The following is a 15,632-nucleotide window of genomic DNA, read 5'->3' as shown; positions in this document are numbered from 1 at the left end:
CTGCTGCAGGAGAATGTAGGCATCTTTGCCCCCCTCACAGCTGAATTGACCACAATACAGAGAATCTGGATGCAAGAGCAAAATGATCAATGTCCTTGACTACCTGTAGTCCATAACACCAATGGTTGGTTTCCCAGACCCAGATTAAGCTTACCATTGGAGTAAAAATATGTAAATGATCCATTGAACATGCTTTTTAGTCCAGGACTAGGCATAAACTGTCTCTGGGAAATCGACCAAAAGAGGTTCTGTTTCGATGACAAGGTAGTTATATGGACTGAAAAAAATATTTTGTGAAAATAGCACCTTGATCTTCACCAACGGCCTGAAACGATGACATTGATAACAGTACATATTTCTAGCATTATCTTGAATAATCAAGATCAAAATCAAATAATGTAAAATACTAACAAAGACGAGGGAATGGTTGAATTCAATTTATTCTGCATGCTTTTTTTGTTTTACAGAAGAGAGCGTTTCAAACAGAGCAAAGAAGTGTAGGATTTTGTATTTACTGTATATCAAGAATCTTATAGAAGAGGGATTAGGAGGTCATGGCGGATCACCACTTTTTTAAACAAAAGAAGCCATCCCCCATAGCCTGATCCACCATCCTTACTGCTGGACTCTAGTGTGTATCGAAACATTGTACAGATGTAGGACCTTAATTTGATCACTCTTTTTTTATGAGAATTTTCCTCTACAGCAGGAAATGCAAATGTATAGTGTATTTGGGATTCTAAAGTTTGTCATTTAAATGTATCAACCCCTACAGAAATGTCCAATAACTACAATCCACATATTAATTCACATTTCCAGTAGCTGCAGGATTATTTTCCTGCTGTAGCAAACTGGCTCAAATTAAGATCCTACACCTGTAGACTCACGAGATCAGGATGGTCAAAATAGGCTCATCTCCAAAGTTAACTGGAGAAAAAAAATTGTCATGAAAGCTATGGTCTCACAACATTTACAACTTAACTGCTTCGCAGTCATTGAACTAAAACTCTAGAATGTGTCTACAACACTGCACATTGAAAGGGAGACTCTGAAGTGCTGAGTAAATTGACGTCAAATAACATGTACACATGGGGTACTGGGGAGATTTTAATAACATTTAGGAAATCTGTATTTTTCAGTGTTGATGATGTTGCCAACGATGTAAAAAAATGTAACACCTAAATATTTCATTTTGATCTATTTTGATTTCAAGATTTTGGGGAGTATGCCCCGGACCCCTCCAACTCCCCCAAATAGAAATACTAACACAGTAACCGAAGCCAGGTGTCCATGTGTGCTACAGAAAATCAGGGCAGTTTCTAGCATTTTGGGGGCCTTGAGCGAGCAAAACATTTTAGTGGCCCCCCTCATGACAGGGGAGTGAAACATTTGCAGCTTTAAGGTTAATGTCCTGCAATTCTACTCATTTTGCCATGGGGTGGAGAGAACTTTGCAGTTATAAAGCTAATTTCCTGCGATTGTACATATTGTGCCATGGGGTTGAAAGAAATTCAGTTTTAAAGCTTATTTCCTGCAGTTCTACACATTTTGCCATGGGATGGCAGAGTATATCTGTGAGACATACAGAGAGCCACTGGTGTAGTTTCAGTGTGTCTGCAGAAGACTGTACAACCCATCTGGCTGGGCTGAGGTTGCTGGTCTGTCGGGGATTGAGCTGTATACGTGGTACGTATCAGACTAGAGAAAAGAAACAGACAGTTTAACTTCAGTCCTTTGACTGTAAATGTAACTGTGTATACTAAGTGGTTGTAACATCAATCTGAAACTGACAGTCGTGCACAATCCCCAAACACAGTGGGTAATTCTGAACTTACATTGTCTTTTTCCGATGACTGTCCATTCTCTTGAACATGGCCTGTACAACACAGATGGAGCCTGAGTTAGAGGTTCTGTGTGCGTGTTAATTTGCTGTGCTTAATGTCACTTCACACTTCTCTTCCTGTCTCAAACCACTCTGTAGATTTACAGCTCTGTTCTCATGCTTTCAAGATGCTCTGACTAACACCTTATTTTATGTTTTAAGTTAGTACGGTTGGCATTGAGTGACAAAGTGTTATTGTGCTGAGGGTCCCATATTCACATGCCAGGTGGGGAAGACAAGGACAGAAGACATTCTGTTACCAACTCACCTGAAGGCAAAAATGTGGACGGTACAGAGGTGATGAGAGAATAGATCCCAGCATCCTTTGAATCCAACATGCCTGCACTGTTCACTGCTCCCATCACCAAATCATCTAGAACAGAAACTAAATTAAAATGTAATTAGAATATGTGTTTGTACATGCATGTGTGTAGTTGTGTTAGTAGTGTGTGCAGTGTTTGATGTATTTAGTTTTGGAACATACATTGTCTGTGATCATCCTGTCTGGCTGTAGGTCTGTACAACATAAAAGTATAAGAAGGTGGTGGTAAGAACATCTCATCATGGACAATACAGAACTAAAGGTTGATACAATCTGCATCATATTCACAAGGGAATTCTTACCTCTGAGAATGTTTCTCTGAAAAACAAATTAGGCCATATTATATTGAATATAGCCTACAATACACAATATCACCAAAAGGAGTTGATAGACTAACCCATGTCAAAGGCACTTACATTAATATGACAAAGGAAAATGTTTGAAAAATATTTGATATACAGAATCAGAAGTACTCACTGGTCCTCCTGCAGAGACAGACAGCTGTCAATCCCATCAGGAACACGCCCACTCCAGAAGCCACACCCACTACTGCCTGCCATAATTGCACAGCTGTTTGGTGACATGATGTCATCAGGAGAGCTCATTAACTCGGAATCCCAAAGTAAATACTTAAATGGTAAACCATATTATTGTCAGTCTTAGAAAATGTTTCTGTTTTCATATGTGTGAGAAAAGACAGCTAGTCAGCTAAACATTTGACATTTACATTTAAGTAATTTAGCAGACGCTCTTATCCAGAGTGACTTACATCAGTTAATTCATCTTAATAAGATAGCTAGGTGAGACAACAACATATCACAATCATAGAAAGTTCCCTCAACAAAGTAGTTATCAGCAAAGTCAGCGCTAGTAGGAACACACACGTTAATTTTTGCCGTGGGATTACTAAATAAGGATACTTATCCGAAACAATTTTTTTACACTTTGAATTCACAACACTGTCTTTGGAGCTTTGACATCCTGTTTGCAAATGTGTCATAAAAAAAGTATAAATACAAAAACCTGGGTAAGATAAAGGTAGTCTATTTGTTTCAGTTTTGCTAACTAAAGATGACTAACACCTGATGTAGGAGAAGAAAAAATGTCTTTCATATCTAAGAAAAGTACAACAATTTAGAGGGAAAGTACAAGCAGCGATGAATAGGTTTATGAGTAAACCAGTTGGCGCTTCAGTAAATTAGAGTGAACAAAAATGAAATATCAACCTAAGCGATACTTACTAGTTATTGTCACTGTGATGCCAGGGGTCAAAGTAGAAGTATCAGTCTTTGGTGAATTAATGTGAACAAAAATATTCTAATTACTAAGCTAAACTTAGGGCCTACTTACTTGTAGTTGGTCTCACTGTGATGTCAGGAGTCAAAGTTAAAGGAGCAGTCGAATCTGCTGGGAAGAAATAAAAGGTGATTTTATATCTGTCTACACAAGTATAAAGGTATTCATTATTCATGTCAGATAACAACATAACTCAGTCAGTAGAGAGATTACATGTTCAGAATTTCATTATATGGCATATTATTGTTAAAATCTAGACCCTTGACTGATTTGACAATTGGAAATAATATTTGAAAGCCCACTCCAGAAGCCACATCCACTGCTGCCTGCCATAATTGCACAGTTGTTTGGTGACATTGGGAAGGTCATTAGCTTGTGTTCCCAGGGTCAAAACTACATCTCAAGATTTGATCCGAATTTTAATTGTGAGGTTGTATGTCTCAGTTGTTTAATTTGTGTAGGAAAAGACAAGTAGTCCGCTAGAGAAGTATACTTACCCACAACACTGTCTGTGGAGCTTTGACCTCCTGTGTGCAAATGTGTGATAAAAAAATCTATTAATACTAAAACCTGGTTAAGATAAAGGAAGTCTATTTGTTTCAGTTTTGCTAACTAAAGATGACCGACACGCATGATGTAGGAGAAGAAAAAATATGTTTCATATCTAAGAAAAGTACAACAATTTAGAGGGAAAGTACAAGCAGATATGAATAGGTTTATGAGTAAATCAGTTGGAGCTTTAGTGAATTCGAGTGAACAAAAATGAAATAACAATCTAAGCGATACTTACTAGTTGGTCTCACTGTGATGTCAGGGGTCAAAGTAGAAGTAACAGTCAAACCTGCTGGAAAGCAATAAAAGTTAATTCTGTATCTGATTACACAAGACAAAAAGTATTCATTATTTCTGAGTCAGTAGAACACAACTGATTCTGTAGAAATATTACATGTTCACTATTTTATAATTTGTTAAAACCTTGACTGCATGTACAATTGGAAACAGTATTTGAACGCCCACCCCAGAAGCCACACCCACTGCTGCCTGCCATAATTGCACAGCAGTTTGGTGACATTGGGAAGGTCATTAGCTTGTGTTCCCAGGGTCAATACCACATCTCAAGTGTTTATAAAAATGTTAATTGTGAGGTTGTATGTTTCAGTTGTTTGATTTGTGTAGGAAAAGACAGGTAGTCAGCTAGAGAATGATACTTACCCAGAACACTTTCTGTGGAGCTTTGACCTCCTGGGCACACGCAAGAGAGAGACTGTTTAATAACAGTTAATACACAACACAACTTATTACGCCACTAAACTAAAATCATGTGGCCACTTTGGGGTGTCAGTTGTCAAAGTAGAACTAGTAGTTGAACCTGGTGCAAAGCAAAGTCATTGGATCTGATTATACAACAATAAATGTATCTAAATGGGTTGATTTAATGAATGAAATATCAACCTCTGTTTTGAAATCAGAGGAAGTTTGTGAGTCAGAAAACCTGGGTAAGATTAAGCTATTCTATTTGTTTAGGTTCTATCTGCTAACTAGGTAAAGATTACTAGCACACCTGATGGAGGATTCACTGCTGTGCTGGGGGTCAAAGGAGAGGTCAAACCTGGTGAGATGAGAGAACTCATATTACACAAAAACAAATGTATTCATCAAATCTGTTTCATATCTACTATGGTCATTTTAAGAATAAAGTTAGAAGCATCCAATGCGTTACCTTCAGGCTAAAATAACAAGTAGCTATGAATAGGTATATTCTCCTTGCAAACCAGTTGGAGTTTTAGTGAATTAATGTGAACAAAAATATTCTAATTACTAAACTAAAATTAGGGCCTACTTACTTGTAGTTGGTCTCACTGTGAAGCCAGGGGTCAAAGAAGAAGTAAGAGTCGAACTTACTGGGAAGAAATAAAAGGTGATATTATATCTGTCTACACAAGTATAAAGGTATTCATTATTTATGTCAGATAACAACAGAACTCAGTCAGAGAGAGATTACATGTTCAGAATTTCATTATATGGCATATTATTGTTAAAATCTAGACCCTTGACTGAATGTACAATTGGAAATAGTATTTGAACGCCCACTCCAGAAGCCACACCCACTGGTGCCTGCCAAAATTGCACAGCTGTTTGGTGACATTGGGAAGGTCATTAGCTTGTATCCCCAGAGTCAATACTACATCTCAACATTTGATCTCAGAAAATGTGTCATTAAATTGTGAGGTTGCATGTCTAAGTTGTGTAAAAAAGACAGGTAGGTAGCTTGAGAAAGACACATACATGGAACACTTTCTTGACTGTTTGAATTCACAACAATGTCTGTTGAGCTTTGACCTGTGCACATGGAAGAGAGATACCCTTTATCAACAATTACCACATAACACAACTTATTACAGACTAAACTAAAATGTTGTGGACATACTTACCTTTACTTGGAGTGTCAGTGGTCAGAGTAGAACTAAGAGTCGAACCTGGTGCAAGGAAAGTCATTCTAATTACACAAAACGTATTATCTAAATGTATCTAAATGGGTTGATTTAATTAATCAAGTATCAATCTCTTTTTTTATAATGAGGCAAATTTCAAATGAAAACTTACAAAAACCAGAGGAACATAAAGCAATTCTATTTGTTTTGGTTCTATCTGCTAACTAGGTAAAGATCACTAACACACCTGATGATGGATTCAGTGCTGTACTGGGGGTCAAAGGAGAGGTCAAACCTGGTGAGAAGAGAACTCATTACACAAGAAAGTCATTAATTAAGCAGAAAAAGAGAAGTATACTTACTACACATTACCTACAAATCAGATGGACTAAAAGTACACAAATCTGGACTGAAATTACAAGCAGCTATGAATTGTTTTTTTTAGTAAACTGCTCCGAGCTTTAGTGAATTAATGAGAACAGAAAATGTTTAACTGCAAACTCAATTACATTTAGTGGGCCTATAGGTAGTTGGTCTCACTGGAGTGTTGGGGGTCAAAGTAGAACTAACAGTCGAACCTGCTGGGAAGCAATACAAGACAAGTTAATTGTGTATCTGATTACACAAGAATTAAGGTATTCATCACTTAGTTAGAAAACAACACAACTCAGTCAACAGACCTTTGACTGAATGTACAATTGGAAACAGTATTTGCAAAGACGGTCCCTTAGAGGACCAATACACCTGTTGTAGGACTCACTGTGATGATGAGGGGCAAAGTAGAAACAGGGCTTTTCTTACCGCTGTAACGAGCTCTGCTATAAAATAACAGTAGTGCTAGGGCTGTTGCGGTGACCGTGTTACCGCTACACTGGCTTTATTTGTCACATGCCGAATACAACAGGTAGACCTTATCGTGAAATGCTAACTTACAAGAGGTCACTTTTTTAAAAATGTACAAGCGGTCCTTTTTGATAATGGTGTTTTCCGCTAATGGAACATTCGCGCTTATAGCCTACTACCATGTGCTCATTGCTGCTCTTATAATGTGAAGAAATAGCCAAATAGTTTATCAACATTTTAAGCTAAATGTTCTGATCTGTTTCGTCAGCCACAATACATAAAATATTTTTGGGATGCTAGCAGTTGTATTAATTTGGAATCTATCGCATCGCCCAACTGTCCCAGACTATGTTTGGTATATCTATTTCTTGCACAGAATGGAATAGGTCGGGTTTTGTACTATGGGGGATAGTAGATTGACATAGGCTAGTGCTTTTGCTGTTCGTTAGGCCAACCTATCTTGTAGGCTGACGAAAAGGTAATGTGGACAGTTCTTCCAATATCTTCAATAGGCACCTCGGAATTGGATAAGGACGCGTACAGTTGTGTCCCCGATGTGTCTGTCTTAACTTGTAGCCTGTGAGAAAGACCCTATCATGTGACAGAGAGCCGTATGAGTGAGAGAGCTTTGGATTGGCAGCACACTCAGGGAGAAGGGCGCAACGCAGCACTCCGGGCCGCAAAAGGCATTGATTTTTTAGGGTGCATTACGGCCACATAGGGGATGCCACCGTGGAATTCGAGGCATTATCAAGTGCTTGTCAAATAGTGAATGAGAGACTTTTGGAGTGCGTACAGCCTGCGCAAAAAACAGAGCAGAGATCATGCCTTTCAAGCAACTTTTTTCAAATCATCATTAGAGTCTTATCATTCAGCCTTACTGTGTATTAAAAATCTAAACACGTAGCCCATCATTTGTAGAACTACTAAAGTTAATTATTAATAACTCTAAATTAAGCATTTGTTCAATTGTATTCTTCATAATATAAAATAATATCACAGAATTTTAAGCAAATCTTGTCTGCTAAATTAGCTAGTGTAACCCACAGCCATTTGGCATAGCCACATCAGGACCTAACAGAACAAAAACTGAGTATGCTATTCTTTTCTTCTGAAATAGACTACATTTTCTTCATATCATGCTTCTTCAGACCTGTCTAAAATAAATAATGTATTTATTGTGAAGGTGTAGGCTATATTACATGGATTTATTAGACTTTTTAAAATGGCTTGTCGGCTATGTGTGGAAGACAGGAGATGCTAAACGTGTTTATGTTAATTAACAGTCAATTACCGTGAGACCGACAGTTATTTGCTTGACAATCACCGGCTGACGAAAACAAAGTACATTTAAAAAAAGAAACAAAACTAATGTGTATCCTACCTGCTGGAAAGTGTTTAGTTGTTGGATCACTAATGTGAACTCCCACCAGATCTAAAAACATTTTGGGGATTGAAATGTGGTATTTAGTTTGTAGGTCAGAATGAATATAATAATCCTAAAAAGATTTTAAAATCAAAGTGAGTCAGATCATGAAGACCTGCAGCCCTGACAGATTTGTTCAGATTATGACTCACCTGCAAAGCTGTACCCATCACTGCGTGGAGAGAGAGAGTTTGGTCCTGAGCTCACTCCGTAGTCACAGCTCACCTCCTTACTCCTCACTGACTGAAGACCACTGATCAGATCACTATGTTTTGGAGTGAATTGACAGAACTCCTCTCTGGGTGCTGAGGTGGCTTTTCTCTTCTTGATCTTTGCTGTGAAGGATGGCTGACTCTCCTCTCCAACATACAGGTTACAGGTGCTGTCAGGACTGACCGATCCAGGAATCAAACAGATGATGGTGAAGTCCTCATCAAATTGGACTGTAATGTCTGGTTTTGGATCTGTTAGGAAAGGACAGAGACTCCTTTTTACATCACTCTATTTGAATGTATTGTATATGTCACAATTAACACTACTAAACTAAATCCTGCCATTCTCTTTATATTAACTAACAGCATGTCTTATTTGATATCATGTCTATTTATGAGTGCCATTTAGTCATGTGTGCTGTGTTTACAATGATTTCCTTTCACTTAATTCCTTACATTCTCGCGTGTGAAATTAAATTGAATCGCATGGACTATTTTGCTTGCTTATATGGTGTGGGGGATGATGGAGTGTGTCACTTGTCATTTAATTATAAATTCATTTTCAGTGTTTAAGTACTCATAGATATTGCTTCACATGATATACGTTTGAAAAAGAAAAACAATTAATTCACTGTTGTCTATTAGATGATATCAGTGTATCTACAATTAAGTAGTTTGGGTTAACAAGATAACTTTGATTGATTGATGGTATTATTATTCAGTAAAAGTAAAAAACACTCACAATGACCTTGGGCTTCGATGTGTTGGAAGGTGACTGGAAATAATACAATAGGTCTTGATCAGGAAAATGTGCCATTCAAAAAAAGCATGAGAGACAAGAACACTTTGTAGAAGTTGGTAAAGTTTCATAAGTTGTTAAAGTATCATATACAACAATGGATCCATGGGCATGTTATCAAGCAGTAGTCATTCTGATCTGAACAAAATATAATGATAGAGAAAAATACATCAATAAGATGATCAATGGAATAGGACACTTATTACAGCCATGAGATTCAGAAATATATAAAGACTTCCTGAAGTAAAACATTAAAGAGGAGAGAGAATCCTGTAGCACTAACAGATGATGGAACTTGGAATGGAGGAATAACTCACCAAAAAGGAGGATGACCAAAAACAGATGACCAGCCATATCAGGGACGAACAACGACATTTGTCAGGCATGTACAGACTGTTAGTCTGACTTCACAGAAGATGGTGACTGTGTCAGAGAGGATTGTTTGAGTAGAGAAGTAGATGTGGAGTTTGTTCACAGGAAAACCACAGATAGCAGAAACCAGTCTCATACGGCAAGTGTGGCTAATGTTGCAGAGGAACATTCAGAATAATTTCTCAGTCACTATTTTTGTTGTCTGTAGCTATTTGTCTTTAACAGCTGATATGTTGCATCATTAGATGGCTTCAATTACATTTTCAAAACCAAAAAACTAACTTGTCTGTCTGAGTAAAAGATTTGTCTTTGACTTTTTGGTTTTATGTTTTTGACAACTGTATTTGTATTTGTGGTTGAGTTTTTTTTTATCTCTAAAGCGTAGTAACACGTCACTTTGATCCCAGCTGGAAATGCTTGACCTGCCCAAGAGTGCAGCTCTTTTCCTGTGAGTGTCTGCGTACAGGATGAGTGAGTTTGACAGCTCAGCTGAACTGAGTCTCTCTCACTCTGATGACTCCAGAACTCACTTTCAGCTGAGGAAGGTCTGTGAGAATAGAATAATTGAGGGGTTGGTATTTTGTTGTTTTGAGAAATTTTATTCGCTAACTAGCAATAGCAAATAGCGGATCTTGAGTCCATTACCTCATACAGCGACAGTATGGGAAATTAAGGAGATATAATATATTGCTTGATTGCTTCATGTAATAGCTTATGACAACACACAGTATGATAACATATCACAAGAGGAACATGGTAATGATGGCACAACAGTACATTGTTTACAACCATTCAAATAGTCTTCTTACCCTGAATTGTGACTGTTGAAGGCCCACTGAATATGGATCTAAACTGTGAACCTGTAGCACTGTACTGACATTGTATTTTGACCTCAGCTGGTGAACTTTGACCTGTTCATCTGAGCAGCTGAGCTCCTGTGAGTGTATGTCTACAGAATGAAGCTAGAGTAAGTTCCCTCTTCCCACTATGTGGAAGAATCACTGAGCTACAGAGGCAGAAGGAGGACTCAGACAGCTCAGCTTAACTGAACTGAGTCTCTCTCTCTGATGACTGTAGGACACACTGTCAGACTAGGCTGAGGAAGGCCTGTGAGATCAGAGGAAAATAATATTTCACACTACGGCGATGTGTTAAGTCTCGAATATTGTCTAAGTCTTATGTTCCCTTCGTCAATATCATTGTACCCACAAATAGAGAACACAGAGAGTCAGTGAATGACATCTCCATATTAAGTTAACTAGCCTTTTACTAAACAGATGACAGTGACTGACTAAAATATTGTTAGCACATTTCATTTAACGGGGAAACGAAAATCGTGAAAATTGAAAAACTACTCTAAAACTAAAGTGTGTGGACATCTTACTATGTCACCCTATGTCACCCTTAACAATGTTATCTCAATAACCTTGAGCTTGGAGGGATGAAACAGCATCTAGCAATGACAAAAAGTCAAACAAGCATCTTACTCATTCTGGGAGAAAAAAACATCCTTCAAATGTCTTTGTGTGTCTTCTGTTGTCCATTTACAGTGCATTTATACAGATGCTGTACATTAGTAAAATGGAGACTGTTCATTAGCAGTAACAACTCAATCACACAGCACATAATGACTTACATTCCACATGCTGATCATTTAATTGTTTTATATACAGTACCATGAATGAACATTTCTACAGCATGGTCAACCAACCGGCAGGTCAGTTTTCTTAGGTGACGAGAGGTGGATATTATACTATAGGAGAGTAATCATAGCTATGTAGGGACGTCAGGTGACAGACAGGTACGCTGAGCATCTTGACAACTATACCAGAGTGTCTGTGTGAGTTTGGCTGTGTGAGCAGAACCACAGAGCTGAGACCAGACAGCTCAGATCTGTCTGTCTGTCTGTCTGTCTGTCTGTCTGTCTGTCTGTCTGTCTGTCTGTCTGTCTGTCTGTCTGTCTGTCTGTCTGTCTGTCTGTCTGTCTGTCTGTCTGTCTGTCTGTCTGTCTGTCTGTCTGTCTGTCTGTCTGTCTGAGTTGGAGTTGTCCCTTCTGTCTGGTTGTCTGCCATGGCTCCCTTGACTGGTTCCCTTGCTGCCTTGCCCACTTGGGCTCCTCTCTGCCTCGCTGTCTAGCTATTCTAGCTCTCTTGTCCCCTTCCCTCCTCCTAGCCTACCCCCGCTCGCTCCCCCTATCTCTAGCCCGGCTGGTGTCCTGACTGACTGCATGCCCGGCCCGCACTCACAGGCTGTGCAGCCAGCAGCTAATACACAGGCAGGGTTCTAACCTGGCTGTCAGAGGAGAAGGTGTATCCTGTGCATCCTGCATTAGCTTTGTCTGTCAGGCTGCTGTGTCCTTCAGTGACTGACTCTCATTGGTACTTCTGATGATGATGATCTCTCCCTGTCTGTCTCTGAATACACTCCAACCTCTTCTGGTTCTGTCCTCTGTTGTCGTTCTTCTTTTCTGTTATGATTCTAACGTTTCTATGGTTTCTTTTACTCTTCTCCTCTTTTCCTCCTGTCTCCTGTGTGCACTGCTGCTTCCTCTTCTCGTGCCATCCCTCCTTCCTCCTCTTCCTCCTCCTCCGCCTGCAGCCTAGCTCCCAGACTTATGGTTTGGTTAGCTAAGCTAGCAAGCCTTTTAGTTAGGTTACCAAGGTAACTACTGTAGCTATCTAGTAAACTTGTTAGCTACTTCAGTGGATGTTGAACACATTTCTAGGGGCAAATGTGTTAAATTGTAGCCATGGTATAAAGGCCATGTTTGTTGTTACTGCATATCCTTAAACATCCTGGCAATAACTGGCTGTTGAGACTGTTCTGTGTTTTTGTCTTTTTTTTGTCTTTTTTACGAAAACATTATTGCAGTCAGAGTGCAGTATGACTGCAGTACGCTACAGTGTAACTGCAGTTACAGTGCAGTATAATTGCTGTTCAACTGCAGTACACTGCAGTTATGCTGCAATTACTGCGTCCAAAATATCACAGTAGACTTTCTGGAAAGTTTGGTGGAGCGCATTTCCATTCCAATTTTCTTGAAAGACAGCACCATGCAATATCGAAGAGCCCTCAATGCCGCTCGATAATCCTATTTTTCCAACCTAATTGAGGAGAATTAGAACAATACAACATTTATTTTTGAGACTGTCGTAAAGCTAACTTAAAAGCAGCATTCCTCAGGCAGTGATGAGTTCATGAACTTCTTCGATGAGAAGGTCAGGATCATTAGAAAGCTAATTATGGACTCCTCTTTGAATCTGCGTATTTCTCAAAAACTCAGTTGTCCTAAGTCAACTGTGTTCATTTTCAGCAGACTTAACATGTCTAAATATTTGTATGAACATAACAAGATTCAAAAACTGAGACATAAACTGAACAAGTTCCACAGACATGTGACTAACAAAAATGGAATAATGTGTCCCTGAACAAAGGGGTGGTCAAAATCAAAAGTAACAGTCAGTATTTGGTTCAACCAAGGGCAGTGCAGAGACAGTGGGTCCCACACCAATGAAACATATTCATCCTAAACAATATTTACAGGACAAATACCCCTACTTGAAAACCGACCTGGACTGGGTGTTTTGTAAATGGAATAAATGGACAAACAAAGAAGAAAAGTACAGGTATCCGGTCACAGGAACATTTGATAAGACTAAGTGTGATGTTATAAGTGACATAGTCAAGGGAAGTCAAGCCAGTAAGAAGAAGAGTAATAAGAAGGTTACCATACTGTCAGCCACTATATTGGGACTAATTCGGACTGAAGGGGAGACGTTTTATGCTCAAAGTCAGTTGAAACAGTTGAAGAGTCAATGGGTGATGGAACAAGGGAAAAAGGGGGACCCAGGATATGGGCCCCTTCACCCTACAGCTCCCCCACCTTATGAAGATAAAGAAGGAGGTGTGGAAGTGAGAGAAGGTTTACACCCTTTAATAGCTACTGGTTCAAAGGTAATTATTAACCTGTTGGGGTGTAGGGGGCAGTATTTTCACGGCCGGATGAAAAACGTACCCAATTTAAACAGGTTACTACTCTGGCCCAGAAACTAGCATATGCATATTATTAGTGGGTTTGGGTAGCTTTTGGATACTGACCTGAACGCACGAACAAAACAGAGGTATTTGGACATAAATATGGATTATTTGGAACAAAAACAACATTTCTTGTGGAAGTAGTAGTCCTGGGAGTGCATTCTGACGAAGATCAGCAAAGGTAAGAGAATATTTCTAATACTAATTCTGAGTTTAGGTTGTCCTGAACTTGGCGGGTGTCTGAATAGGTCGCTGTGATGGCTGAGCTATGTACTCACAATATTGAAAAATTTGCTTTCTCCGTAAAGCTATTTTAAAATCTGACACAGCGGTTGCATCCAGGAGTAGTCTATCTATAATTCTATAAATAATTGTTATATATTTTGTCAACGTTTATGATGAGTATTTTTGTAAATTGATGTGCACATTCACCGGACGTTTTGGTGGGAATACATTTTCTGAACATCACGCGCCAATGTAAAATGCTGTTTTTGGATATAAATATTAACTTTATGGAACAAAACATACATGTATTGTGTAACATAATGTCCTAGGAGTGTCATCTGATGAAGATCGTCAAAGGTTAGTGCTTCATTTAGCTGTGTTTTGGGTTTTATTGACAAATGTCCTTTCTTGGAAAATGGCTGTGTGATTATTTTTGTCTATGTACTCTCCTAACATAATCTAATGTTTTGCTTTCGCTGTAAAGCCTTTTTGAAATCGGACAATGTGGTTAGATTAACGTGAATCTTATCTTTAAAATGGTGTAAAATAGTTGATTGTTTGAGGAAATTGAATTGTGGTATTTTAGTTGTTTTTGTATTTGAGTCAATTGGAGGTGTAGCTGTGGATTTATTTCAAGGCCTACCTTCAAACTCAGTGCCTCTTTGCTTGACATCATGGGTAAATCAAAATAAATCAGCCAAGACCTCCGAAAACAAATTGTAGACCTCCACAAGTCTAGTTCATCCTTGGGAGCAATTTCCAAACGTCTGAAGGTACCACGTGCATCTGTACAAACAATAGTATGCAAGTATAAACACCATGGGACCACGCAGCCGTCACACCGCTCAGGAAGGAGATGCGTTCTGTCTCCTAGAGATGAACGTACTTTGGTGCGAAAAGTGCAAATCAATCCCAGAACAACAGCAAAGGACCTTGTGAAGATGCTGGAGGAAACAGGTACAAAAGTATCTATATCCACAGTAAAACGAGTCCTATATCGACATAACCTGAAAGGTCGCTCAGCAAGGAAGAAGCCACTGCTCCAAAACCGCCATAAAACAGACAGACTACGGTTTGCAACTGCACATGGGGACAAATATCATACTTTTTGGAGAAATGTCCTCTGGTCTAATGAAACCAAAATATAACTGTTTGCCCATAATGACCATCGTTATGTTTGGAGGAAAAAGGGGGAGGATTTCAAGCCGAAGAACACCATCCCAACCGTGAAGCATGGCAGCGGCAGCATCATGTTGTGGGGGTGCTTTGCTGCAGGAGGGACTGGTGCACTTCACAAAATAGATGGAATCATGAGGCAGTCAGGAAGTTAAAGCTTGGTCGCAAATGGGTCTTCGAAATGGACAATGACCCCAAGCATACTTCCAAAGTTGTGGCAAAATGGCTTAATGACAACAAAGTCAAGGTATTGGAGTGGCCATCACAAAGCCCTAACCTCAATCCTATAGAAAATGTGTGGGCAGAACTGAAAAAGTGAGCGCGAGCAAGAGGCCTACAAACCTGACTCAGTTACACCAGCTCTGTCAGGAGTTACGGGCCAAAATTCACCCAACTTATTGTGGGAAGCTTGTGGAAGGCTACCCAAAACGTTTGACCCAAGTTAACCTGTTAGGGCTAGGGGGCAGTATTGACACGGCTGGATAAAAAACGTACCCGATTTAATCTGGTTACTACTCCTGCCCAGTAACTAGAATATGCATATAATTATTGGCTTTGGATAGAAAACACCCTAAAGTTTCTAAAACTGTTTGAATGGTGTCTGTGAGTATA

General features: G+C 39.1%; 1 protein-coding gene across 31 annotated transcripts in view; it reads right to left on the bottom strand.

Moving 5' to 3' along the window:
• Positions 1 to 422: 422 nt before the first annotated feature.
• LOC106565164 (mucin-6-like) overlaps positions 423 to 15,632 on the bottom strand; it is a 116,938-nt gene continuing 101,728 nt past the window's right edge. Inside the window, exons 1-20 of one of the 31 annotated variants that reach the window (XM_045691468.1) lie at positions 9,530 to 9,735; positions 9,156 to 9,188; positions 8,354 to 8,665; positions 8,160 to 8,210; positions 6,442 to 6,513; positions 6,180 to 6,242; positions 5,933 to 5,977; positions 5,787 to 5,840; positions 5,345 to 5,401; positions 5,062 to 5,109; positions 4,713 to 4,742; positions 4,291 to 4,344; positions 3,998 to 4,027; positions 3,555 to 3,611; positions 2,682 to 2,774; positions 2,507 to 2,522; positions 2,367 to 2,398; positions 2,151 to 2,267; positions 1,836 to 1,876; positions 423 to 1,698 (exon numbers count right to left, since the gene is read on the bottom strand). In XM_045691468.1, coding sequence (XP_045547424.1) covers positions 1,606 to 1,698; positions 1,836 to 1,876; positions 2,151 to 2,267; positions 2,367 to 2,398; positions 2,507 to 2,522; positions 2,682 to 2,774; positions 3,555 to 3,611; positions 3,998 to 4,027; positions 4,291 to 4,344; positions 4,713 to 4,742; positions 5,062 to 5,109; positions 5,345 to 5,401; positions 5,787 to 5,840; positions 5,933 to 5,977; positions 6,180 to 6,242; positions 6,442 to 6,513; positions 8,160 to 8,210; positions 8,354 to 8,665; positions 9,156 to 9,188; positions 9,530 to 9,587 — 1,356 coding nt within the window. In that variant the 5' untranslated portion in view covers positions 9,588 to 9,735 and the 3' untranslated portion in view covers positions 423 to 1,605. Of the gene's footprint in view, positions 1,699 to 1,835; positions 1,877 to 2,150; positions 2,268 to 2,366; positions 2,399 to 2,506; positions 2,523 to 2,681; positions 2,775 to 3,554; positions 3,612 to 3,997; positions 4,028 to 4,290; positions 4,345 to 4,712; positions 4,743 to 5,061; positions 5,110 to 5,344; positions 5,402 to 5,786; positions 5,841 to 5,932; positions 5,978 to 6,179; positions 6,243 to 6,441; positions 6,514 to 8,159; positions 8,211 to 8,353; positions 8,666 to 9,155; positions 9,189 to 9,529; positions 9,736 to 15,632 lie in introns of those variants that run through there. The other 30 variants (XM_045691475.1, XM_045691472.1, XM_045691476.1 and 27 more) reach the window with 30 other exon arrangements.

The sequence above is a fragment of the Salmo salar genome, chromosome ssa12, assembly GCF_905237065.1.
Source record: "Salmo salar chromosome ssa12, Ssal_v3.1, whole genome shotgun sequence".
Lineage (NCBI taxonomy): Eukaryota > Metazoa > Chordata > Actinopteri > Salmoniformes > Salmonidae > Salmo > Salmo salar.
The sequence above is the reverse complement of the archived record's forward strand: the minus strand, read 5'-3'. Positions and strand labels throughout refer to the sequence as shown.